Source organism: Athene cunicularia, assembly GCF_003259725.1.
Source record: "Athene cunicularia isolate RWA chromosome Z unlocalized genomic scaffold, athCun1 chrZ_part3, whole genome shotgun sequence".
NCBI classification, from domain to species: Eukaryota; Metazoa; Chordata; class Aves; order Strigiformes; family Strigidae; genus Athene; species Athene cunicularia.
The window spans coordinates 9,867,251-9,893,155 of record NW_020799144.1 but is presented as its reverse complement, the minus strand read 5'-3'; the positions used below and the strand labels follow the sequence as shown (position 1 = coordinate 9,893,155).

At 37.3% G+C, this 25,905-nt stretch overlaps 1 protein-coding gene across 1 annotated transcript in view; it reads right to left on the bottom strand.

The window, feature by feature from the left end:
• The window catches only part of RASGRF2 (Ras protein specific guanine nucleotide releasing factor 2), a 91,104-nt gene extending 66,087 nt beyond the window's left edge, over positions 1 to 25,017 (bottom strand). The window contains exons 1-12 of the mRNA XM_026866501.1: positions 24,988 to 25,017; positions 24,258 to 24,364; positions 15,491 to 15,638; positions 14,793 to 14,882; positions 12,786 to 13,039; positions 11,589 to 11,668; positions 10,963 to 11,156; positions 9,360 to 9,469; positions 7,390 to 7,508; positions 2,834 to 2,994; positions 1,773 to 1,839; positions 779 to 915 (exon numbers count right to left, since the gene is read on the bottom strand). Coding sequence (XP_026722302.1) covers positions 779 to 915; positions 1,773 to 1,839; positions 2,834 to 2,994; positions 7,390 to 7,508; positions 9,360 to 9,469; positions 10,963 to 11,156; positions 11,589 to 11,668; positions 12,786 to 13,039; positions 14,793 to 14,882; positions 15,491 to 15,638; positions 24,258 to 24,364; positions 24,988 to 25,017 — 1,497 coding nt within the window. The remainder of the gene's footprint in view (positions 1 to 778; positions 916 to 1,772; positions 1,840 to 2,833; positions 2,995 to 7,389; positions 7,509 to 9,359; positions 9,470 to 10,962; positions 11,157 to 11,588; positions 11,669 to 12,785; positions 13,040 to 14,792; positions 14,883 to 15,490; positions 15,639 to 24,257; positions 24,365 to 24,987) is intronic.
• Between the last annotated feature and the right edge of the window lie 888 nt (positions 25,018 to 25,905).

The following is a 25,905-nucleotide window of genomic DNA, read 5'->3' as shown; positions in this document are numbered from 1 at the left end:
TTTCTCTTGAAATTAATAGAGCACTGGATTCAAATTCAGAACTATAGGAGACCTATATATTGTTGGTTGCATGCATAAACAAAACAGCAATAGTCTTAATTCAGATCCAGTTAGTTCAAAGTTTGGATTTTTCATAGTGCCTTCAACTTCTTTCCCCAAATAAATTCCAACAAAAGTTTGTCTGCTGTGTTTTTAGCCAAAAGCAGTAAAAAAATATTTTTGTCCATGACATTCAAGTATTTTAAAACCGTATTTCTTCATCCACCATAAAGACAGTTCCTGCATGCTGCTGGAATGCTTTAGCAATTATTTGTGATGGTTTCTTAGTATTCTTTTTGGTGAAAAACAGAGATTATTTCATTTTCTCACCGCATGGAATATGATTATTGATGTGATATGGTAATATTTTCACTCTCAGAACTCAGGTGTTTTTTGATCTGTACTAAGGTTATGGACAAACAAGTACCATCCTTCTTAAATCAAAATACATATCTAGATTAACTCTGCTTAGACATAAAAATGACTACCATTAGTATTATGCTCATGAACTGACATTTCTGTATTTTATATCTCATCTCTCTCATTGAGAAACACATTTCACTGATGACTTAAACGCAAAGACAGAAGTTTTAGGAAACCAGGTAACACTGATGGTTTTTCATATATATGACAGTGAATCAGCCCTCAAGAAATCAAATTCTTCTCTTGCATTAGTTTTCAGAAATACAGAGTAAACTGAGATCTCAACATAAACAAGATAAAGAATGCATTAAGCTACCTGACTTATATCACTTGTCCATGCAGCTTTCTCCTGCCGTGATGGGGCTAAAAGGACAACAGTGAAAGGAGGAGCATCTGTAGGTTCAACTACAAGCTTGAAATCAAGGTGTCCAAACACTTGTCCAGAACCTTTTGCTTTACAGCCAGAGGGGAGAAAAAAAGGAAGTAAAAATGTGAAACTTCTGACCATAAAACAAAGAAAATAATGGCTTCATTTAAAATGGAAGTTACTTTAAAACATCTCTCTGACAAAGAGCAAATCCAACTGGCAATCCAATTGGATCCATTTGGTTTTTCACATACACGAATACAGAAAAGTTGCAAACATGTGATAGTGGGAGCTGCTACACATTACTTTTAAAGATACAGACAAGGCTAAGGTCCTTCTAACACTTCTATGCTGATATACTCTCGGCATACTAGAAGTATCACTGAAATTAATGAAACTACTTTCACAGTTCAAGTGCGAAACCTGCCTAAAACTGCAGGATAGAAACCAATATGAGAAACAATAATATCAGCTTGGGACTGCGTTTTGTTGTTTCATTTGAACAAGCTTGCAGTCAAGATTTGTAAGGAGTCCAAGACAAAAACTTTCCACTACTTCTGCCAACTCACTCAACCCCCTGTATTTAAGAAACACAATTATCTGCTTCTTCTTTTAAGGCATATTTATTTCTTTCTGGGATCCTCCGGGTGAAGTTGTATACAAAAGTCAGCAAATAATTTGTCACATTCTCAGCAAGTCTACTGGCTGAAAATCCGATGTGGTATGTCAGCAGCAAGAACAAACGTAACAGAACAAACCCTTATCCAAGTCCAGCATGCCCAGTACGAAAACATCTATTCTACTGTATCAGTTTAATGCTGTACTCCTCTAGTTTCATGACAGGGCAGAGCAATTCAATTTGCTCTTACGAAAAATAATCAAAGGATACCAATTTTGAGAAACTAGAAGTTGCAATTACCACAAACAACGGAATTTAACTTACAATCTTCATCACTTGTTTCTGTTTCCTCGATCAGTGTGCACTCTATTAAGGAGAGAACACCTCCTGTCTGTGAAAACAAAGCACATTTTCCACAAATTTTGAAATTTGTTCCCATTTGTCATTATCATTATTTTTAAACTTTGATATACCTTACTCTTGAGATTTTACTTTACTCAAGAGCTCTTGGGAAAAGATCAATTTCATGATGCACATTTTTCCTCAAGAACTAAACCCAGACATATTATATGTAATGTTTTTCTTAATTCAACAAACCAATAATATAATTATATGTAAAAAATTCCTTTAATTTTTACCATGCTATAATTTCTCTCACATACAGACTTGTTCACAAAGTTTCAATAAAGGCAACTAGAATTTCATCTTCTAAATTTAAATCAAATACATCTAAGACTTTTTTAAAGGTTTGTTTATACGCTATTTACTTAGCAAAATACTTGAAATACTTAAGGGATGCAAAGTGAGAAAGCATACAAACAGACTTAATAATCTCTCAGAAATATTTTTATCGAATTAATGGTTAAACATTATCTACTCTGTAAACTCCCAACATCTCTTTATTCAGAAGTGAATGCTATGGAAGACTGATTCTCAGAAAATATAACTAGAGTGTTCTTAGAAGAGCTTTCAATTTAAAAGTATGTGCTGTTCAGGAAAACAGAACTGAGTTTTTAAATTAATTTTATTAGATCTCTGGAAAATATTCCTTGGTAATTCTACAGGGTTATGCTGGCTGTTCTATGCACTGAAAACTGACCTCCATTCAGTGTTAGCTATACAAACAGATATGCCAATGTCTTCTTCCTGACCCCCAGCTTATTAGAATTACATGGTTCTAGAAAAAAAATGTAGTTAGGAAGAACTATGACTGAATTCTGTTATTTGCAATGAGAAGACAAATCAGTTAACTACTGTGCATCACCTCACATGTTTATAACAACACATGAACATCTCATGTTAAAGCTGTAAAATAGTAAAATATTAAAATTTCACTGAATCTGTGTTTTCACTTTGTAAATTGAGTCATAATGTAAAGTCCATACCTTGAGAAGATGCAGTTTTCCTCCTGAACTTCTTGTACAAATTAAAAAATGTTTTGTAAATAAGAAGCACTGCCTTTCCCCTTCTTTCTTCAAAGATAATGATCCCAGACGAACTTTACTAAGTTTTCCCCTCTCGACTGAAGGGACTTGAATAAGGGAACCTGATAATAACACGGCAAAATTTACTGTACTACAGTAATTTTTAGTAGGCAGTGTTTAACATGTTAACGCATTGAATATTATGATATTATTAATGCAACTTTTCATCCTAGTGCATATCAATATACATCAGCAGCTATTTTAAGCGAAAGTCAATCATCTTTTTTGCACTTTTCTGCACAAAGTTCACTTTGTTTTTTATAATAAATAGACTCAAGCAAGTGCAGTCTAGACTAATACTTATATACATGGCAGGATCTTGGGAAAATTCTTAGCAAGTTAAACACACTAACAGCACACTGATCAGAAAATTAAGCTAAACAGCAAACTGCACTTTGACAGCTGCTAGACTTGCAAAAGATACATTACTTACAAGCCAGAGACAGAGGATGAAAAGAACAGGTTTTGAAGGAAGAGTGTGTGTGTGTGTGTGTGTGTGTGCGCGCGCGCCTGTGTGCGAGAGAGATGGAAATGAAGCACATTTTTTCTTATCTTATACTGCATAATTTTCAGTGCTCCACAGCTCATCTAAAATGTGTTACCAGTAAAACACTTCTGAACTAAATTGAACCTGGTTACATAAGTCTGAATTTTATGCTCTGCAGAACTCCAGACTGGGGACAGCTTTGCTTCTCTGCCTTTTCATATCTCAAAACCAGTCTCTGACCAACTTTTCCAGATTGATATCACCATGTGTATCGCTTCCAAATTTGGATCTGCAGTTAAATTTGGTGGTGAAGTGCAATTCCTCTATATATCGAAGTGAAAGATTTTATGATACAACTTGCTGTTACCCGACAGGGCAGCCAAGAGACCTCCTAATCACATTCCCACACATCTATCCTTACTATAACCCTTACACTGGCTCTCATCTTACTCGACATTAGCTAGCTAATAGAGCTAAACCAGCGGGAAACTAATGCTACAAAGAAGTAGCTGACTTAGCTCCCTGATGTGCTTCACTGCAAGGTCAAAAAAGCACCAGTGATGATGCAAAGGAAGTAAGAGCAGCAGAACAAGCACAAGGGGATGGATATTGGCCTGCCACGTTCAGAGGCTACAAGATACTGGACTAGCATTGCTCTATCAAAACTCAAACTAGAGCAGTGTCTTGACACAATGCAAGGCTGAACGAATTATCCATGAAATAATAGATTAGTAATTCTTTACATGATCAAAAGAATTATGTTGTTCACAGTTCATGCACACTATCATAAACTAACAGAGAAACTAAAGCAACTGGGAAAGATACTGTTTCTCTACATTCTTCTACACTTAGCTCTCTCTATATATTTAATTACCCTGAAGTTATTAATATATTTGAAACATACACTGTCTGGCATAGCAAAATACACACCAGTAAATCTGCCACAGAACAGTGTTCTTTGACAGCCAATTCACATTTAAGCTAAATGTGTACAGCGTAATTTGTGAATTTGCAACAAAACAGTGGAGTAAAGTTACGCTCTAGAAATCTGCAAAGGTCTGGAACATTTTTTAGGTTCACTTAAATTCCGACCTGGACAAAACAACCTATCTCCTTCAACTGTGAAAGACAGGAAGGAGATAATTCCCATATGTCAAAATGGTGACTTTTCCACATAACACCCGCTGCCTCCTACGTCCCAGCGCAAGGCCAAGGAGTGTGTACAACACAATTCCCAAGCAACTTCCCATCACAAAATCCTCAGTGTCATTTTTCTCCTGAAATTTCCTCTACACATTTAGGGTAACAATATTGAACCTGTACATTTCATTTCTGTTTTGCTTCTTAGAATAAGAGCATCTATAAATATGATACACTTGCAGATACAGCTTTACAGGTAGCTTTTACTTAATTTTTTAATGTTCATTAGAATGCTTTCAGGAATACCATATACTGTACTGCTAAAATGGGCTGAAGGTTAAATGGTGTTCTTCTATGGAGCTGAAATGTTATCATTTAACAAGGTATATCAAAATAAACTAGATTTTTTTCAATGCAGAAAAAAGAAATGCATTCTCTCTCTTTGATAATATTTACAGAGAGAAACACATCTGCTATATGTGCTGCATGGCTGACATCAAGCAAGGGCCTCGTGCATTCACATCAAGCTTTTGTGATTAATGAAACTGGGCATTTGCCCACCATGCAATCTACTGGAGATTTCCTCTTAAGGAAAAAAATGGTCGCAACTGGCCAATGTACAGTTGTAATGAGCAAGTGAGGCTAATTTTAGAACATTTGTTAATAGTATAGTTTGGATGATCAGTGTAAACTCAGGAATTTTTACCCAGCTACAGACTTCCAGTAATCCAGCACTGCCAGAACAGTCACTCTATTAGCTTTTGTTCAATCCAAGAAATAGAAAACATTGTATTTTAAAAATTAATAACAACTTCTTAGCCTACGTTGACAGCCTGGTTTACAAATTCAGTTTGGCTATCCCCATTCTGGACGTCTTTTAATTTTACTGTAAGAAAGGCCAAACACTGGAACAGGTTGTTCATTCAGAGAGGCTGTGGAATCTCCACCCTTGGAAACAACTAAAACCTGACTGGACATGGTACAGAGCAGAGCAACCCGCTCCAGTTGATGCTGCTTTGAGCAGGTGAGATTTGACTAGATAATTTCCAGGAGTCCCTTCCAATTTCAACTATTTCACAATTTTGCAATTGTGATGTATTTATCATTAGAGGTAAATTCACGACAGCTGATGGCAGGAACATCAGAGTGTTTGGAGGCACCTAAAGGGCCTCAAGATGTCCAGTTGTCTGTGTGTCAGGCAATGTTGGATTGCAGATTGAGACTCCATATGTTTCATTTAGAATCTTAAAGAAAATGTTCCTTAATTGTCTGCCATGACTCATAGCATGCCTGATCTGAGTAAGAGACATAGAAAAGCAAACCCCAAGAAATCTGAAGGGGAATCCACAATCCACATTGCAAAGCCCTGCCAGAGATAGTTCCTATGGACTCAACTTGTATAGCTCAACAGAATCAATCTCTTAGAAAAGTAAAGTACATAACATACAGCAAAGTTGTAACTAACCTTCATAGAAAAACAAAGGTAAAGGCACCTCTCCTTTTTTTTTAAGCTGAAAAGAGGTTTCCTGTACCCATCTACACTCATCAACCTAAAGAATAGGAGCCCAATTGAAATTAAGAGGAGATGGACATCACTATCAAAGTGACCCTACCGTCAGATGTGAAAGGAAAACAGGCTCTGTATTATTTCATTAGCTCTATTCAGATTTCTGCACTTACACAAAATCATATAAAGTGAATGTTCCAAAAGATAAACTGTGATACAGCCTTCTGTAACATACAGTCTTGTCCACCATCCTTTGCATGCCCAGAAATAAATCTGAATTTCATTTACTTTAACTATGAGTTTGACTTGGGTCTAACACTCCAATCATAATCTTTTTAAAAAAAAAAAAAAAAAAAAAAAAGAACTATTTACTGATGAAACACTGGCTACACAGACAAAATAATACCAACCAGTCTTAAGGGGAAAAAAATCCAACAAATATACGAATACCAAGTATCGTAATCATCTTGAAAAAAAATTCTAAAATTTAATTAAATTGCATGGTACAAGTCAATCTAGGATAATCACAGCCCTGTGAGTTTCTGGCTGTGGATGCAACACAACAGCTTTGTATTTTTCCCAAAGCCATATTCGTAACTCTTCCAACACCTCAGTTATATCAAATGCATGTATTTAATGAAGAATCAAGTAATTTAATAGTGACTCTTGTACAAACAACATAGCTACATAGTTCGGCCACATGACTACAGAACCACCACAGAATGGATTTCAAAATGTATACAAAGCCTATTAATTGTCAGCTGTGTATATCGCTCTTATAAATACCAAATGTTCTGTTGAGGCCATCTAGAAAAGATCTCATGAAGGGATGCACCTGAATTACATTTCTAAGCTTTCCTAAATATATTTAATGCTTTTTGGACACAAAGAAGTGTTTACCCAGTCAAAAATGGGAACAACTGACAGCTCTTTTCTAGCAATCACTTTATCACTGACAAAGCCTCAAGTCTCTCCTGCACTTTTGCCCAAATGTTGGTATCGGCTGGGACTGCCATGTTAACTGGCCAGGCAGCCCTGGTCTCTGTGGAGCTGAAGATCACAGTCCAGGCAGAATGTGCATTGCTGTCCTATGAGTGCTTTATCATTCCTATGCTGCTGTTTTTCCTGGTTCCTGAAGAAAACAGCACAGAAGTAGGGTTCAACTACAGCCCCAAATTAGTTGTCGTCAGGGCATTTTGTGACTTATCCTCCACAGATCACGAGTAGCTATGCCCAGTGCCCAGTGACAGCAGCGTGAACTCTGGCGGTTTTAATGCAATTTTTTCATGATCGTATAGATAGCTTTAGAGAAGAATGTCTTACCTTGGCGTATGAAAGTCTGGCTGGTATCTAGTAATATATCACAGCCTTCTACTATTGTTCTTTCTATGGCTAGATTCTTCCGGATGTTTTCTGTGTCACTCACTTCATCATGCATCACCCTGTTAGACACAATATAAAACACACTTCAAATTCCCTGAAATATATAATGCACCTGTTGCGTCTATTTTCACTTGCACTTACACAGTGTGGACACAGAAGGTAGCTGATGTCCTTTGCCACCTGCTACAGAACAGATGTACACATGTACACGATCACTCCAGAGAAAGTTTTTTGCCTTTTCTCCTTCCCTTTCAAATCATTCTTGCAATCATTTAATTTTTTCATCAGTGGAACCAATTTTGCCAGACTTGTTTTTAGACTATTCCTAAACACATCTGAGAGGTGCCACCAAGCTAAAAACCCTTCTCAGCTGATAGGACAGTCCTTGATCCTTAATAGACTAGGCTGCCACAAACCTGGAAATGTTTCCTAGCATTTAGTATTGGTTAATCTACACTGTAGAGATCCTGTCCTTGACTTTTGGTTCCACACTGTTCTGCTTCAGTTTACATCTAAATGTACCATTCACTTCCCCTTGCTTCCTCTAACAACCACAACCTTGATGGCTCACCACTTACTTTCTTTCACTTTTTTTTCATATGCATGGAGAAATACATATTTTTCCAAGGCTGAAAACAAGCCAGAAGTTTATATGGTGTTGTGATCTGTAATATTTTCCTAAACTGGGACCAGACTGCACTATCTGAAAGCTTCTCCCTCAGAACTACATTAAAGGGATGGAAATGAGTCACAAAGTTTTATATTTATGGTCTATACTGCCTGCCTTATGAGCAGAGAAGGATCAATCAGTCCCAGTCTCCAGTTCTGAACATTCAGTGACAAATTAGTTGGATCAGCAATGAACTCTGACTTATGAGATGAAGCCAAGTCAAAGCTGATTGATCTGCTTGTGCACATAACCCTGACCAGGGGAATCATCTGCTTTGCTTGAGTGGAAAGGAGACATTACTTCTTTCTGCTTCAGATGGCCTCAGAACAAGACAGAACTGGCTGAACACTGCAGGAGCCAAACAGTCATTTCTGTAGAAGACACTGCCTGCCCAGCTCTTTAAGAAGTTAGAGCCTGAAGTGGTGGCACAACATGATCTGACGCAGAAAGCTGCCTCTGCTAAAGATACAGCAGGACAAAAAGGAAAAAAATAATCAGATCCAAATTAATGGGTAGTTTGCACAAGATAGCAACTTTGTCTGAACAGAAAAAGAAAACTGAGCATTCAAGAGCATGCAATTATCAAAAGCTATAAAGAAATCCCTCTTTTACAAGTAAATATTCTCCAAAGACATCTTTGGTGAATACTCCAGATACTCAAGATTTATATCCTGCAGTTCATGCAGCATTCCTTTGTTCACAGCAGAAAACTGTTTCCCAGAGATAACAGTCAAAGGCTGACCGAGGGGAACAGCTGAGAATGGTCTGGACTTCAGGGAAGAGCCTCATTTTGCAGGTTTGTACAGAGAGCACTGGTTCTCAAAACATAGCTTTAGTTCCTGCTTATCTCGCATTATTTGAAGCATATGAGGAAATCTGTCATTTCGTGACAAAAACGTATATTTGTGAATAAACCTATATATTTCTTTATGTAAATAAAAGTGCTTTGCTCATAACCCAGGGATACGTGTTTCCTATAGCAACTCCTGTTCTCCCCTACCCAAAACACAAGTAGACACTTGTAGATTTATGTTAGCCAAAAAACACCAAGAAGAGCCAAAATATTAAGTTGGGGTATTTTTTTTTCCTTTTTTTTTTTCCATTATCTTTTTTTGTTTGTTTTGGTTTTTCTTTAAAAGATTAAAAAAAAAAAAAAAGGCATACCAAAATAAGGAAAATAGATTTTTATTTTCAAAATCTTTGGTTCAAAATTATCAAACATACGGTAGAAAAATCTTACCTTGAAAGTTCTTCTAGTTTAGATTTAGCAAATTCAAGGCTTTTTCGCTCAACATGTTCATGTGGTGTGTGAGCCAAAAGTTCATGAAGTGTTATAATATATCTAGGAATCTTAAAACAAAATAGATATAAAATCAATAAATCTTTTAAGGAGTAATTCCAGTACAGCTTTCTGTTAAATATTTGCCACTACCTTGGTCAAAAAATGTTTGCAAACAGTCTTTTTTAAATGAATAGCCACAGCTAAATGATTATACATATATTCTGAATATAACTACTGCCAAAAGTACTGAACTTTTCGGTGATAGAGATTGCATATGCATATGTATATTTTCAGTTTGAGGAAGCACAGAACCCATTTATTACATTTTAAGGAAAATATTACATCAGAGGCAGCCACAAAGATGACATTAAATTCATTGTTTCATGCTGCTAACCCAAGTACAAGTGGAAAAAACTTTTAGAACTCACTGGGAGATCCATCCATACCATTCCTCAACTTTAATCAGCTCTGTGCATCGAAATTTCTTGTGACTTTGAAAATGCTAACTGATCTGTTTGCATTTAGATAAAATTCACACTGTACTCATGAACACTGAAGAATAAGAAGTATTTGACTATTACAGGCCACAGGGTAGCACAAGGATCCTGACCCATTTATTACTACTTAAAGCAGTTTCAGGGCTTTTTACATGGAAGCAAGTGATACTGCACTATAACTTTACAGAATAGAAGTTATTTAGGAAGGGGAAACATAACATAATGCTAAAGTGAAAAGTCATCAGCAGTGACAATCCTCCATCACATATGAATAGGACCCTCTCTCTCCTTTCTAAGACCCCATGACCTTGTTTCAGCTCAACCCAAAAATCAAAAAACTTTACAACATACAAGCCCAAAGCTAAAAAAACCATTGTTACAGGTGCTAATGGCCCACTGGGTTAATATGAATAACTAGCACTAATACAAGTGTCACTGACATCCCCTTTTTTTTTTTTTCCAGTAACTGAACGAACTGAGGGGGTTCACTATTTTCTTCATAAATAAAATGTTGTTAAATGTAAAAGTCACACTGTTTCACAGACCTTTTAAAACAGATGTATATAATTAATACAGGCAGATCAAGACAAAATATCACAAGGATAATAAATTTTTGAAACTTTTACAATATATTTTTCATTTCCTAAAGACTAGGTGACTGAAGAACAAAGTGGGAGAAAAGTTTCAAAATGCATTCCTAGTAAAATACTTGTGGCTGCTCTAACTCCCTATACCAGGTATATTATCCTACTCTGGACTGCTTCATAATCCTGCAGCAGGCAGAAGTCAAGTCATTGTTTCTCAGCTTTTTTTTTAGTTTTGGTGCTAGTCCTCATCCCACATTCCCCTTCAGCATACGTAAGATTCCAGAGATAGAACAGTATAGCTGGAGAAGAGATCTCTAAAAAGTTTCAGCATAATAACAAAATAAAAACTAAATTAATTTGCACGAGAGTATTTTTAGTTAAGCAAGAAGAATCTTCAATTAGTCATAATGTCAGTAATACAGGATGAATCAACCAAACATTAAGAACAAATAGTCACAAAAAATACATAGATACTACCTGAAACATGGGGTAAGTAAGGAAAGTTTCCAGCATTCGCCCCTCACATGCTGGGTTGGCTTCATACTGCTTCAAGAGTTTGTCAAAATCTCTGTTTTGCTTACAGTTTGCCAGTACTTGCAGACTATACTGATGATTCCGAACAAATTCTTGATATATGTTCAGCATTGGCAGCAGAATGTCAAATAAGTCAGCTAGAAAAAGTCAAGAAATGCTTTTTTTTCCAGCTATCCATCTCTCAAAATACATTTTTAAAGAAACTATTATGTTCTATGGAAGGGAATTACTATAATCATTTCTGTTTCAAATAAACTGAAATTTCAGAAACATTAAACTCAGTTCTTTTCACCTGCCAAAACATGGTTGTTCTGATTAGTTAATAATCAGACAATACCACCAAAAATTCAGGGGCCCGTGTCTAATCATTGCTTAGGGCAGAGGCATTCTCATATACAGACTGCAAGACAGTCATTACTGCCCACATGGGACTCCCACTCCATCAGATCTCGTGGCATTAGTTCTGGAAACGTGTTCCATTCAAAAAGGTCTTTAAAAAAAAAGACCTCACTGTAATTTCAAAGATAAATATGAAAATTCTACCCCTAGAGAAAAATAAACTAGCTTACCTAGGATTAAGGTAGGCCAATTAGCTATTCTTGCTTTTAAGCCTTGGTGAAATATCTCATGAAGAAACATGATTGTTTCACTGAAAAACAAGAATTTAAAAGACAATTCAGGTTTTATTTTCTGATTAAGAATTCACGGAGAAACATCTTCCCTGTTATTACTGTATTTTGCACTTTGCTGGAAAAAACAGAAGATATTATTATGGAAGTAAATGCTTCCTTTTATCGCATTGTTTAAAATTTTTAGTGTAGTATCTCTACAAAATATACAGTAAATGTATAGTATTTGGTGTAGAAAGCATATTCTATTTAATTCTTTTAAACAAAAGCATCTATTAAATAACACATTCTCATTTGATGAACGTTTTCCAAGAATACGTTTGACAATGCAATCATTAGTTTAAGAGGATCAGTAAAACGCAGAAAACTTCAAACCAGTGGTAATCATCCACATTTTTGCTTGCTGCTGCTTAAGATTTGAAACTTAAAACTTTTCTACAACATGAACCTTAAAAATGTACTTTAGCTCATGAGGTCAACAGAGGTAGGGATCATTCCAGTTGTAAGATAAAGAGATCACGATGAGTTATCAAAGGGAAACCCGTCTCATAGCTAATGGAACATGTTCAATTTCTCAGAAGTTTGGACCAGACTTGGATGCAACTCCAGTCCTGTATCAAATTTTAGATGCCTGATGGCTTATTTGTACATACTCATTATGACAGTGCTTGGATGCTTAATGCAAAGAACAATTCTTTTTTGTAGGATATGAAAAGGCAAGTGAAAGGGAAGGAGGCTCCTTAGGCAGAACAACAGAAAATAGAAGATTTGATGTACTCATCCTCAGGCTCTTATCTGGATCATATGAGGCCACTATGTTCAATTTTGCTCTCTTACAAGAAAAGGAAACAGGAAACGTGACAGAAAATTATGACAGCTGCTGCAGGAGGCATGATTTGTCCTCTCCTTCCTCTAGCAGAGGAAGAAATAGAATGCAAGGAGGCAAAGAGGTCTAGATGGTTTCATACAACATCACCAACAACACCTTGCCCTTTACTCCTGGAAACATGGTCTACCTCAGCGACATTACTTACATCAGAGTAAAAAAAGGTGCCAGACCCCACTACTGTAAACTAAAGCAGAATGGGAAGAAGCGGTCAGCAAAACTTCCAAAAAGCAAACAAAAAAACCCCGTACCTGTTGAGGAAAATGCTACTAACATCATCGTGACTGATAGGTGGCTTCTTTGAACTTGCAGCCATCCTTAAAGGCCGCAGAAAACAGTTCACAAGAACATAAAGTTGATGCACATATTCAGATTCAGCCTCCACCATGTTAAAAACTATCTGATTCCTTTTTCTCATACTTTCTGCATGGGGAGAGCAAATATAATCTTGGACAATAGTCTTCCATTTTCTTCTACATAACCAGCCCCGCATAAAGCTCTGGACCTAAAAATGGACCAAGTAAAAAGGAAGAACGAGAAAAAAACATTACACAACTTATCATAAACTCTTCATTGCAGAAATAAACCTTTAAATTAAATACCTATTTAAAAAAAAAAAAGTCAGTTGCCCTTATTAATCTATAATTGCTCCTGTATTATATTTACTTTTAGATTCTGTTTGGTAATGGAATTTCCACAATCACTTGGTCGTATTTGTTGCCAGAAAACAGACTGAAAAGACACCACATACATATCAAAGTACCTTTCACTGCAAGCTCAAATGTTGTACCTCTTCTTATCAGCACAGCTGTGCTACATGCAGTGCAGGTTTATTAACTGCTTCTACTTCCCCTTACACATTTCTCTTACACCCGCAAAATTATTGTGCAATACCTCCAGGTAAGACATTTCAAGACAGACTTGATATCACTAGTGACATAAATCCAAAATAGTTGTTAAGTCAGTTTGCTTGCTGGTTTGAATAGATACCACTTAGCACGTGTATTTAAAGCTAAGCATCAATATACTGCTTAGTATCAGACAGCTAGGCCAGCAATAGTAGTATGCAGAAAAGGCAGATTTTTAAAAAATATCTCTATGTCATGGAAAAATATACTTAAGCGTAATAACCATTGAAGTTACAAGTGGATTAAAGATTACAGAAAAGATCTGTATCCGGTCACAGAAAATTTCAGTTTGTCTTTGCCCTGATCTTGATGTGAAGATCATTCATCTTGAAAGACAAATACAAAATCTCACTGGTAGCAGTATACTCTGAATAAACAAATTTTTATAAAAGGCCCAGTTGTCAAACAATCAAGATTGCAGTGAATTATATACAGAATGCAGCGAATTATATACAGAATCAGAGCTCTCCTTGTACTAAAAGAAACATTTTCAGTTTCTATTACAATGTATAATCAACATGAAAAGGAAAATTCACACAAGGGTACCAGCTCAGTGCTGACTCAGACTGTGTGATCCAGAAAAAATCAGAAACTAAGTCCACATACCATAAAGGATATTATGCAATTTAAGATACTGAACACTATGAGAATAAGGGTGACACATACGGGACCACAATTTCAAGCATGAATTCCATTCATGCTCCTGCATGAGGATTTGTGGGAGTCAGTGACGGGCACAGTTCTGGAGGCTGGTTATATCCAGCTTTAAGCAATATTACCAAAAAACTGCACATGTAAATGCCATATGGATTGAGAGAATTCTGTCCCTGTTATTAAAAACACCGGCAATTGTATCCTGGAAAAATCACCATCAAACAGACTGGCTGACAACCTAGAGCAAGACTGCTCTCTACATTTTCAGTATTTGTATTCCAGCTGCAGTGACAGAATATAAATCATTCTCTTACAACTTTGTAGGTGTGGAGTATAACTTTATAAGTATGGAGTTTAAAGTCGATTCCCATAGGACATTTGATTCCCATAGGACACAGTCCATGACTTAATTTCAATCTTTACAAGCAGTTGAATGCAATGTGCAAGCTTCTTTAAGAAACTGAGCAGATACCTTGCAAGTAAAAATGAATACTTAAGTATCAAATACACCGTGGAATAAATGCAGCACTGAAACACAGGCAGCTGAGATTTAAGCAGGGGCAGGGCAAAAGGAATCTTCCTATCTGACTGTACTTAATGATAACTAATAAAGACAAAACTAGACAGATTAAAATACAGAATTACACCCCCCCCATTCCACCTTTCTCCTCTTAAGCACAAAGACTGCATGTTTACCTTTTTAATTTTTTTGATATCTGGATCTTCATCTTCCTGGTTGCCTTGATAAGGTCGCATTCTTTCTTTTGTTTTATTGAGAGCTATAATCTGACAAAAGCAATCATTCATTAAATGCTTTCACAAGTTAATGAAATTTTCAGTTACCGAAGTAACAGAAAAATATTTTCCCCTTCTTCAAGCCTGTTAAAGCTGCACAGAATGACGAGTACGTATTTGGTCACAGGGACATAAACACTGAAAACCAGCGAGGCTGTTGATCCAGATGGAGGAAGAACCAGAAGAGAGCTGGTTGTCCTCTCAAAATCAAGTGTGCCTTTTAGAACTTACCAGCTCAGGACTGCAACACAATTTTTTAACATTCAGAGCACTCTAGAATAGTTCTCAACCAAACACAACATGTTGAGGATCAAACTCCTTGTGTGAAGACAGGTAGGAAATAATGCAATCAGTGGCACTCACACTGCAAAGCAATGTGTCAATTTAAAGTCCCTGACAAAGAAGTAATCCAATCAGTTTAACAGTCCCTAAGATTTACAAGAAAAATATTCAGCCATGGGTTCACAGGGGGACAATTACATATTAACCTTACTGGGTTCCATTATTTTCGCAAATATTACAGAAATATTGAATATTATTGCAATGCACACAGCAAAATGTTATAATCCAATTATTAGCTTGATGGGTCTGCCACATACCTCAGATTTAAGCCTTTCAATTTCTGTGTCTTGATCTTCAAGCTGATGTCGAAGCTGATTGGCCGCAATCTTCTCAGTCTCTACAATCTGGACAAGATGAATGTACTTCTGCATTAACACCTCCCTTTCAATCAGAATATCTGAATAACTAAAAGGGAAACCATTTATGTTAGTAAAAACAGCCAAATATTGTCTTCCATACCCCCTTATGAGATACTGACAGAATATACATTGTACCAATGACAAGAAACCTGCAAAATCATGTTTGTTCGGCTTCATATATAATTAATAGCTTGATCATTAACAATCCAAACTTAAACAGTGTTCAATACCCTTTTTAGACACAGGCTCTAACAGTACCAGTTTCCCAGCATCGAGTTACCAAGAGCAAGATAACTGCACTGATCTTCTTATGAGCTTCTAGTTCTCAGGCTAAGCTTAAGAATTCTATTAATTTTATTTAAAGGGCTGTTTGGTTTTCATCCTTTGGGAGGACTTGGGAGGAGAATCTGGCACTTCATCAGAACTATTTCTAATTCTCTCCACCTATCAGATCTCTTTCCCATCATAACTGTTATTTCAGTTTGCTAATACCTATTTTATTGTTTAGGCCAGTTTGAGATTACTTAAATAAAAGCATTTATTAAAATTAGTAACAGGAAGTATGATAACAGCCTTTCTTTTAGCTCTTGGGTGGCAAACTGCTGTTGATTTGTATTTTCCTGAAAAGGGACAGTATCCGTAGTGCAATTAGATGTCACAGAGCAGTTACAAGCATCATGACGAGCATCACACTAGAGTACTGTTATAAACTTCAGGTAAAGGAGAAATCTTTTTTTTTTTTCCTATGCAACACCTTCATTAGACTGTTCTTTCATGTGATTCAGTCTCTCTTACATGGATAATTTGAAAGTGCAGAAAATGCACAGTCCTACGACATGCTTGTTTGCTGGCCCTGATTCAGCAAAATCTACAGACACACACTGATTGTCTACCTAGGTTTCAGGAAGTCTGTTCCTCTGAGAGTTAAACAATTACACAAGATAAAGACAAAACTGCATAAAGGACAGCAGAACAAAGCTCTAAATCTTTGACAAGAGATCTCTTACTCTTTAGTGATCTATCACTGAAAATGCTGACTATCATACCTTCTCCCACTGTCAAATTAGCACAGGACTTGGCAGAAAGAATTTTTGGATTGCACACCTTTTCCTTTTATATTTCTTTCTACTTATTACAGCACTCATAAAAAATGAACATTTGCTATTAAATACTGGGAGGCTTTAAAAAATAGTAATAATGTGCATCCTCTCCAGTTAATCTTTTTATATATACATATTTGCTGCTATTTCAATCAGTATTAGTGCAGTTATATACTGGAGGGGGCCAATATTGAGTATAGATACTAAATTCAACACCTAACCTAGATTTAAAAAAATTAGAATGAGTTCCCACAGCTATCATAAAGCAAAAGATTTTTTTCTTTTTGAATAGATTATTAAAAAGAAAATAAATTAATTTAATTCTATTTCATTTATTCTTATATTTTAACTAGGGGGGGGGGGAAGGTCAGGGCACCTTCACCAGCAAGTAAAATAACATACCTTAAAAAACCTGTCACAGAGCAATCCATATATCTTAACTGTGCACAAATAGTAATAAAATATGAGGTATGGTCCTTTAAAATCACTCAGTAATAATCTTTTTGCTTTGTAAGAATCCTGTTTTTTCAGAAACCATAGCACTTAATCTCTTTGCACTCTAAAAAGCATTTGCATGTGATAAAAAGTATCTGAGTTAGAAACACAGCACTAGTTGTTTTACAACGATGAGAGACATTACAAAGATAAAAACATATGTAACATATGTAAGAAATGCATCTATTAGTAACTGCAGCACGCCTCGATTTACATTTAATACAAAGAGTAGTCTTTTCTACCTAAAACCAGATCCAGAGAGGTGATTTTCTCTGGAAAATCTCTGGACCTTTTCTTCTATTCATCCTTCTTAAAATTCTTAAACTTTTACTGTCAAATGTTTCCAATACAGAATTTGACAGATTTGGCTGTTCTTTTGTTCAAGACTGAGGGAAATGGTAGGACACGTTATCACAAAAGGTAAACAGCAGCTGCAGTCAGAGCTGACATAAGACTCAAGCTACTATTACACACATTTTTCTTCCACTTTATTTTTATTTTTCTCCTTTAGGGGAAGAAACTTCATGTAGATTTTTCAGCTTCTTTAAATGCATTAAGCCAGACTTCCACAGTCTTGCTTTACTAGGGAACAAAAACTTTGTAGAAAGGGAAGATTGAAAAGTTTTTGCTCTTTTAAGATGTACTTAAGAGTATTTTGCCTAGTTAGTGGCTTTGGCTGTCTAAAATGTCAGTCTCATCCTGGAAACCAAACAACATTTCCTTCACTCCCATAATTAGCAGTATGAAGAGGAGTTAATTAGAAAAGTCAACGTACACCTACACTAACTTAGAATAGGCTACCCGTTTTCTTCTCAAAACTGCTACTTGTTCAGAGAAAGGAAAATGATAGGATTTTGGAATAAACTTCACGTACTTCCAACAGCCCTTTTCATCCATCTCTCTGTATGTGTAAGTTAAAGATCATCATGCCTAAAGTGCTAACATGTGTATCCTGCATAATGCCAGGAGCCTTCGAAGAGGGCAGGGTTTCAACAGTGACTTGATTATGCATGTATACAAAATTATTTGCTAAAGAAAATTGTACCAAAGTGTTCAAATGTCAAAAGAAAATGAAAAATTCATAAAACAACTTGTAATCAGACAGCCTAGATCTAGTTCTCTGGCTTGAATATAATTTAATAGAAAGAAGCAACTGCTGTGAAACATAACTTTCTATGAATTGGTATTAACATTTTATTGTGAGAAGAAATTCTGTAAATTTATAATAATATGTAGTAAGACTCAAAGACAGAGCATCTTAAAAGCTGAGTCTATAGCTATTTTCTACTATCATCTGTAGAGACAGGACTCAATACAGATATTTCATGAACCTTAAACTCTGACTGACCACTACCTACCATATAGAGACAGAAAGAAATGATGAAAGTCCTGAGAAAAATTATCTATCATTTAGGCCCTGTGAGAGCTCACGTGCTCAGAGAATGGCAGGAAAACTGGAGAAAGTTTAACCAGTGCCTCATTATTAGGGTGTCCTTGTTCTGGTAGCAAACCAAGATAAAGGCTCCAGTAGTGCTAACAGCAAATATAATTGATTTTTATACTGAATTAAGACCAGATTTACAGTTCATTGGATCACTCTATGCTAATTTTTCTAAAGCTGCTCAGGCAGATGAAAGAACCCGGCATTGGACCTGGCCAGAACTATTTATGGTCATATTAACTCACCCTTATGAAATGCAAAATGCACAGCTAAAACAGCTCTTTATGAAAACTAGGTAATATGGCTCTGGGGGTCTGGAACACAAAAGAAATTGCCTACATCTGCCCATACTAACCACCTTCAAGCAGCTACAGGCCTCCTCAACAGAGAAGGAAGAGCCTCCAGACCAGTTTTACAGTCTAATGGCACATTAACAGCCACATTAGGGATGGAAACAGCAAAATTTGAAACAGGACTTATGTAATCCATCCCTATGACTCTAAATGAGGTGACTTGGGAGACCATGAGTACACAAGTATCATTAACCTTTAATGAACTCCAGTATGATATGGGATATCGAAGAACACCTATGTCTGCGAGGGTTACAGAAGATACAAAATTAAGATGGGCTTTCAGACATGCACAGACAACTGTTTAGAAAGGCTGTCAAAGGAGTATCTGCTGATTTCCAGTCAAAAAGGTGGGAAAGGGCACTTGGACCAGTGAACAACTACAGCAACCAGGATTGGAGGGTTGGTTGACCGAGCAACTCGTGTGTGTGTGTGTGTGTGTGTGTGTGTGTGCGCGCGTGCGTGCCTGTGACAGCTGGAGATGCGAACATCCAGGGACCAGTTACCAGCTAGAATGAATGTGGAAGGCAGTTACGAGAGAAACCCAGAGTGTTTGGGTCTTTACATGTGTTCTTGTGTGCAGGGTTGGGGCGGAGCTGTGCGCCAATTAATGCAGGGTCCACAGTGCATCAGTACATGTGCGTGCGTGTGTGTGTGTGTGTGTGTGTGTGTGTGTGTGTGTGGTAGCTCGAAGCACATGGGGTCCAGAGCCAGTTAGACTAAGTGTCTTAGACCAGTTACTAGGGGATCCACGGTGTGCTGGAAAGGGGGTGTGTGCACGCCTATCCGTGAGTGAGGGGGACTGAACAGCAGCAACTGGAGAGGCTCTGCAGGCACTGTGTACTTCCAGATGCCAGCCACTGAGCAGTTGCAGGATCCAGAACCAGTTCCTGGACAGACTGCACATTTATTGGAGGGAACTGTACTGTATATATGTAATGTACGTATTTTCCACTAACATACCTTCATTCTGACCAGTCAGAGAGGAGAACAGGATCAAGCTTCTGGTGTTGTCTGTGCCCACGTGGACACTGAATGTTGCTGTCTGTGCCCATCCGTGTGGGCAGCTGTGTTTGTGCCTACATCTGCACATTCATTTGCACTGGAATTACATGCCCAGGCTCACTGCTGGTTCAACCTGAGTATAGGAAGCAGCAGCAGCCTCCCCTCTATCAAGCTACTAGCTGCTGGCAACCCCTACCACTTTGTTCTGTGGATCTAGCTAAACATTATTTGGAGTCAGATATGAGGTTGCTTTGCCCATGTTTTGAGCATTACTGAAATTCTCGGCCAATTGCAAACTACAAAATTGTAGTTATTATAGCACCAAGACGCAGCTAATACAGTTTCTCCAACAGCAAGGCATCGGCAGCAAGGCATTTGCACTGAGTTTCCAAGCAGCTCTGAGCTACATACTAAGCTTACAACTGCCTGCAAAATACAACTGCATTAGCAAGCAAAGTGAGCCAACAAATCTGAGAGCAAGCATTTTTATTTTTTTTTAAACTGACGGTTGAAGGGCAGTAGCTCCTCATGTGCTTTAATCAGAGACCTAGCTGAAAGAAGCACTCCCACTTCCCACCCTGCACAGCACTCGTGCTCTCCCACATCCCACCCATGCACTCCCCTCTCCCTTGTTGGTGTGCCGTGTGGATGTGTAGTGAGCAGACCTGGAGGAATGAGATGGATTCAAACTAAGCTGGCAAAAAATAAACAAAATATAATTCTTTTTAGTGCAAATCAGTTTCCTAATTAAGTTCACACTTGTGCCTGCATGAGAGAAGGGTTGGTAAAGGTGCAGGAATGAATGGGTGACTTATGAGAATGACAGCTGTTTTCTTCACAGCAATGTGGGCTTATGCAGGACTAAAGCATACATGAAACTACAGACTGAAGCACTTAATATAAGACATTTCAATAAGCTAAAGTAGAAAAAGGCCAAGAAATTTGATGAGTATTGCATCCCTATTTTAAAAAAAGCATAGAAGTTTTTGAGTGAAATGCAAAAAATAATTAAAACCATAGAAGAATTTGTGAGAGAGGGTGAAAAGTCCACCTCAGTGTATTGAGAATGAAACACATTTTTTCACAGGAGACTGAGTTCTGGAACAAAGCCCAAAACAAGACTTCCACATGTAGTCACTGATGGAGGAATTAGGATTTGCCAGGAATACATCCTCCAGCCCAGAAATGTAACTCAGAAGAAGCAAACCTAACTCTGCCACTTTGGATATTACTGAGAACTCAAAACACTGAGACTTCAAATAAAATGGAAAGACATTAAAAGTAGGTATGAATATGGAGCTCATAATGGATTCTCATTAAAATATACTGAAGTACACCTCCCATTGCAAACTCACAAGCCAAACAATCTCTCTCAAATGAGGAGAGGGGACTATGGACAGGAACATAAACAATGCAGCATCTAGCTGCAGCATGCAAGAGCCTGCCAGCTCTCAAAAAGTGGGCAGTGTCCCCCAAATCATAAGCATCCCACCCAAAGTGAAATCTTCCATGAAACAATGGACAATGCCACAGCAAAAAATTCTTTAATTATAAACCTGTATCCAAATAAAAAAGCTATTTATCCAAAGTGGGACATGGGGTGCAGTGAGATCGTGTTATTTTTTCAACAGTCTGTTTATAACTTGCAAAATAAATAAAACATGGAAGAGATTTTGATGGCTGCAAACATCTATTTGGCAAAAAGTCCTGAAAAGCAATCCAAAATTAGATTTTGTATACATCAATCTAAGAAAAGCAAAAAGAAAAAGGAAAAAAGAAAAAAAGCCTCAACTACTTTGTCTCAGCTAAAACATGGATTACCATAGCTACTCATGAGGATGAGACCCTCCAGAAAGCAATTAAATATTTCCATTTCACAAATGCAAATATACTCAATCAGAACAGGATAATCCCAGGGCTGTTTTCAATTTAAGGGTAGGGGAATGTTCTCAATACCTCCTAGAATTTCTGCTTATGACACCTGAGATACTACAAAAAAGTTATCTTCAAAGGGCTACACAAAATGTCATTTAGCAATTCAAAACAATAACCTGAGAGGAGGGTCAGAAATGTCTTAGGCCAGCCTCAAATGAACAGTGACACTGAAGAAGTTGCCGAAGCTTGTCCCATTTATCAAAAAAACAGAAGAACACAAGGAAAAATGTCTAAATCATGATGCAGGCAAAATTTAATCCCTGAAGCAAATCTGTTCTATTTTGTTTAATTGAGTTGGCAAGAAAAGCCTTATGCAATAGTCTAAAACTATTATTTTTGCTTCTTTGTTATGTATCTTTGGTAGAAGACCCAGTAGTTAAGTAACTAACTATGCAACTCCAAGTTGTTTTGCTAGACACAATGTAAAGCAAATAAAAGCAACTTCCAGTGAAGTAGAAAATCTTCAGAACAATGAGGTAACCACAGTAGCATAAAACATGCTATGTTTAGCAACTACATTTCAGAAATTTTGTGTCACTTGTTGATATTTTGTTCAAGAAAAGAATACTAGAAGAAGAAAAGCCATGTCCAAGTCCCCAGAAAATTTCCCCAAGAAATTTATACACTTGTTCAAAAAAGTAATTTCTGGTTTTGGAAGGATTTAAGAAGATCCTTCAGATGACTTAGGGCCATGAGAAAATCACTCACAGTGGTGTCCACAGTTCGATGATATTATTAAGACTGTCATTTTAGATAGGCACAAATAAAGGGGAAAAAGTCGAACAGGAAAGGGACAGAGATAAAGACTGATCTTGCTTACAGCAGAGACCCAGCTGTATTCTGAAGGCTGCACTGATAACTTTCTGTTGGAGTCAAAAGTCAACCACTCTGACCTTGAACCTCATGACTAACTTAGTAAGTTTAAGTTCTTGTATTTTCAACTGTGTGTTGTTTAACATTGGTTTAATTTTCTGTTAGGTTCTGCCTTGAAAATTCATGTGGATACATTTACAGACTGAACTACCCAGGGAAAAATTTTAACTCACTATTATGAAGCTCTTCTTGCTTATGTGTCTTTTATACCTGGGACTGGACAAGAAAAAAATTATCCTGAGAACAGGGAACTGTAGGTTCCTACTTCCCCTGAATGCCCTTACCACAAGGCAAAAGTCATGTTCCTTTCTTCTCTTGCTTTCAGTCATACTCCACAAAAATTGATTACGAAATTGATTGAGATCCAGACACAGGGTGAAGATGTCCCTCTTCTTCTCCTCCCTTAGCAATATGGGACTGGCCACTGGTGGATATGCTCTCCTGGGGTGGGCTGAGAGTTCAAAGGCTCATAGCTTCTCAAGACCTGAACTAATGTGTTCACCCAGAGGGCTACTGTGAAAAATGTGGTTCACATAATATGACAACCCAGCAGGTGCTCTCCAAGAAAGAATGAGACCCTGTTCAGTTAGGTACCAATGCTAAGGAGAGGATTGAAAACCAAAGACTAGATGCCCAGGCGACACAAGACCTGCAGCTTCAGGGCCTCATTTCACAAGTTCTAAATTAAAAACTACTAGCTGGTGGTGTTAATTTTTAGTTAGAAAGCAAAATCACTTCTGTTTACAGGGCTCATGTCCTAAGCAACTCAGAAACTGCCTCGTTCCTTGTGCGTTACCATGGCACTGCAGAGTAGCTGAGGTGAGTGTCTATGAGAGGAGGCTGAAGAAAGTGCATTTCAGCAAAGACATTTGCCTCTGCAAACCATTTCACAAACCTTTAGTTAGATGATTTTCATTTAGATTATACTGTAAACCTTACTGATTCACCATGCATACCTTTTCTCAGGGTAAGATGCAGTTGCATGGCTGGAAGTCCTACCATGTCCCTTTGCACAAGACTGATCGTTGTTTAGGACTTCAGTGTTTAAGTCCAAATTTTATTTGTTGTACTTTATCATCACAATGGTTTGACCTCATATTTCTTATATTTATTCCTATATTAAGTTTTTTAAGAAACACTCATTTATTAATTTGGCATATCACTTTTTTCTTCATTCATCCCTTTTTCACTTTGCCTCTAACAAGGACTAATCCTAGGGATTGTTTCCAATAAAAGTATTCTTCTTGAACTAATCTCAACTGGAACACAATTACTCATGAATGATAAAATACAGTGATATAAGTATGAATGATAAAGGCATTGTTCCTTATAGCCATGAATTGTGAGCAATATACATCTAATGCACTGTAACATTCATTTCTGTTTAGAAAGTAAATTTAGATTTTCAAATTATCATCAGTTAGTTTACAATAAAATGGATCTGAAGATTAAAATTCATTTCATACCTAGCTTGATGAATAGCTTCTACCCATTCATCTCCATCAACTTCATCTTCACAACGGAGCTCCAGTGGCTTCTGCCCCTCATGTCCAAAAAGAACAGTAAAGTAATGCTGCAAGTAAGAAGAAAAAAGAATATCCATGAACTCCTTGAAATAAAACAGATATATAAAATTTTAAAGAAAAGTAATCTGACTTTTTAAACACAGCCAATAGCACTGCCAGCCTAGGAAGATGTGTTTTATGCTGTTAGTCATAAAACATGGATTCAAGTTGAAACTGAATCCTTAACAGATTCTCCTGCGTATCAAGGTAATAGCTTTCATGACACTTACCACAGAGTATTGTTCTTAAGCTCCCACATACAAGACAACACAATATAATTCCCTAAGTAGCTTCTACAGTCAAATACACTAGTGTGACTGCAGTGGGGTGTCTGTGGATCTTTTTCCCTTGCACTTTTTCACCTAAAACATTTCTTAAATGCCAGTACAGCATACCAAATCTGAACTGCCACCACTGCCTCACAACCATGCAGATTGCGCACTGGCTCTAGCTTACTTCCTTGCCTTTCTAATAGAACACTGAAAGCGTCCCTTCTCGTTCATCACACTCCCAAAACATTTTTACCCTTCTTTCAAGAAGCCTCACCAATAACTCTCATTGCAATAACTTGTTTCCACAAGAAAATGCTATTCACACAAGAAGTGTCATATTCTCCAATGGCATTTCTTACACGATGGACGTTGCCCACAGTATGTCCCATAGAACACAGAATTTCTGGGAAGCTTTTGCTGCTTTCAGAATGTAGTAACTAGTAGTATCTAGTAGTAACTAGTAGTACTAGTAGTAACTAGTAGTATCTAGTGATGAGAGGAGAACCCCAGTCTACCTTAAAACCCATTTTACCACTTTATTTTGCATGGCTTGTATACTAACTTAGAGCCAGGTAGCAAACATAATTCATTGTAGATGAAAATAGGCCAGAAAATATTCTACCTAAACACAGGCCTGTGATTTCTACAGGTGCCTTGAATGCACCCATTAGCAAGCCAGCTGTTTCACAGGCAGAAGGACCACTGAGGGATCTGCCTATACATAAAACCATCTGGTTGTTAGGTCCGATGTGATTCAGGAGCTTGTATAGCTAAACATCTCTGCACTGGGCCACTCAGTTCTGTCCATTACCTAGAACTTCTCAACCCCTCTTCCACCTCCATTCCAGTTAACAGAGAACTAAGCACAACAACATGTGGCAGCAATTGCCTTCTGAGGGCTAAGCAAATTCCAAACTTGCTCCAGTCAGCAAGCGAGGTGTATAATTTGTGTTCGCCCGTGCCATTAGCCATTGCTTACAGCAGTAGGAAACCTGAAGTGATGTCAACAAACATTCTGCTTTCCTTGTCAAACCTACAGCTCAGCTGAAAAAGCCTCACTGAGCCAAACAGAGATGAAGCAAATATAAAACACTCCAGAATTAAAAGCCATTTCCAAAGGAGAAGGAACACAAGCATAACAGAAACAGAAGGGATGAAATTTTACCTAAGGAGAATTAGCCGCAGATATTGTGAACACTGATAATGAATTTTGTCCATATAAAAAGAGATTATTTCATCCATTTATTGGACCCTTCTGAAACACCTAGCAGCCTGCT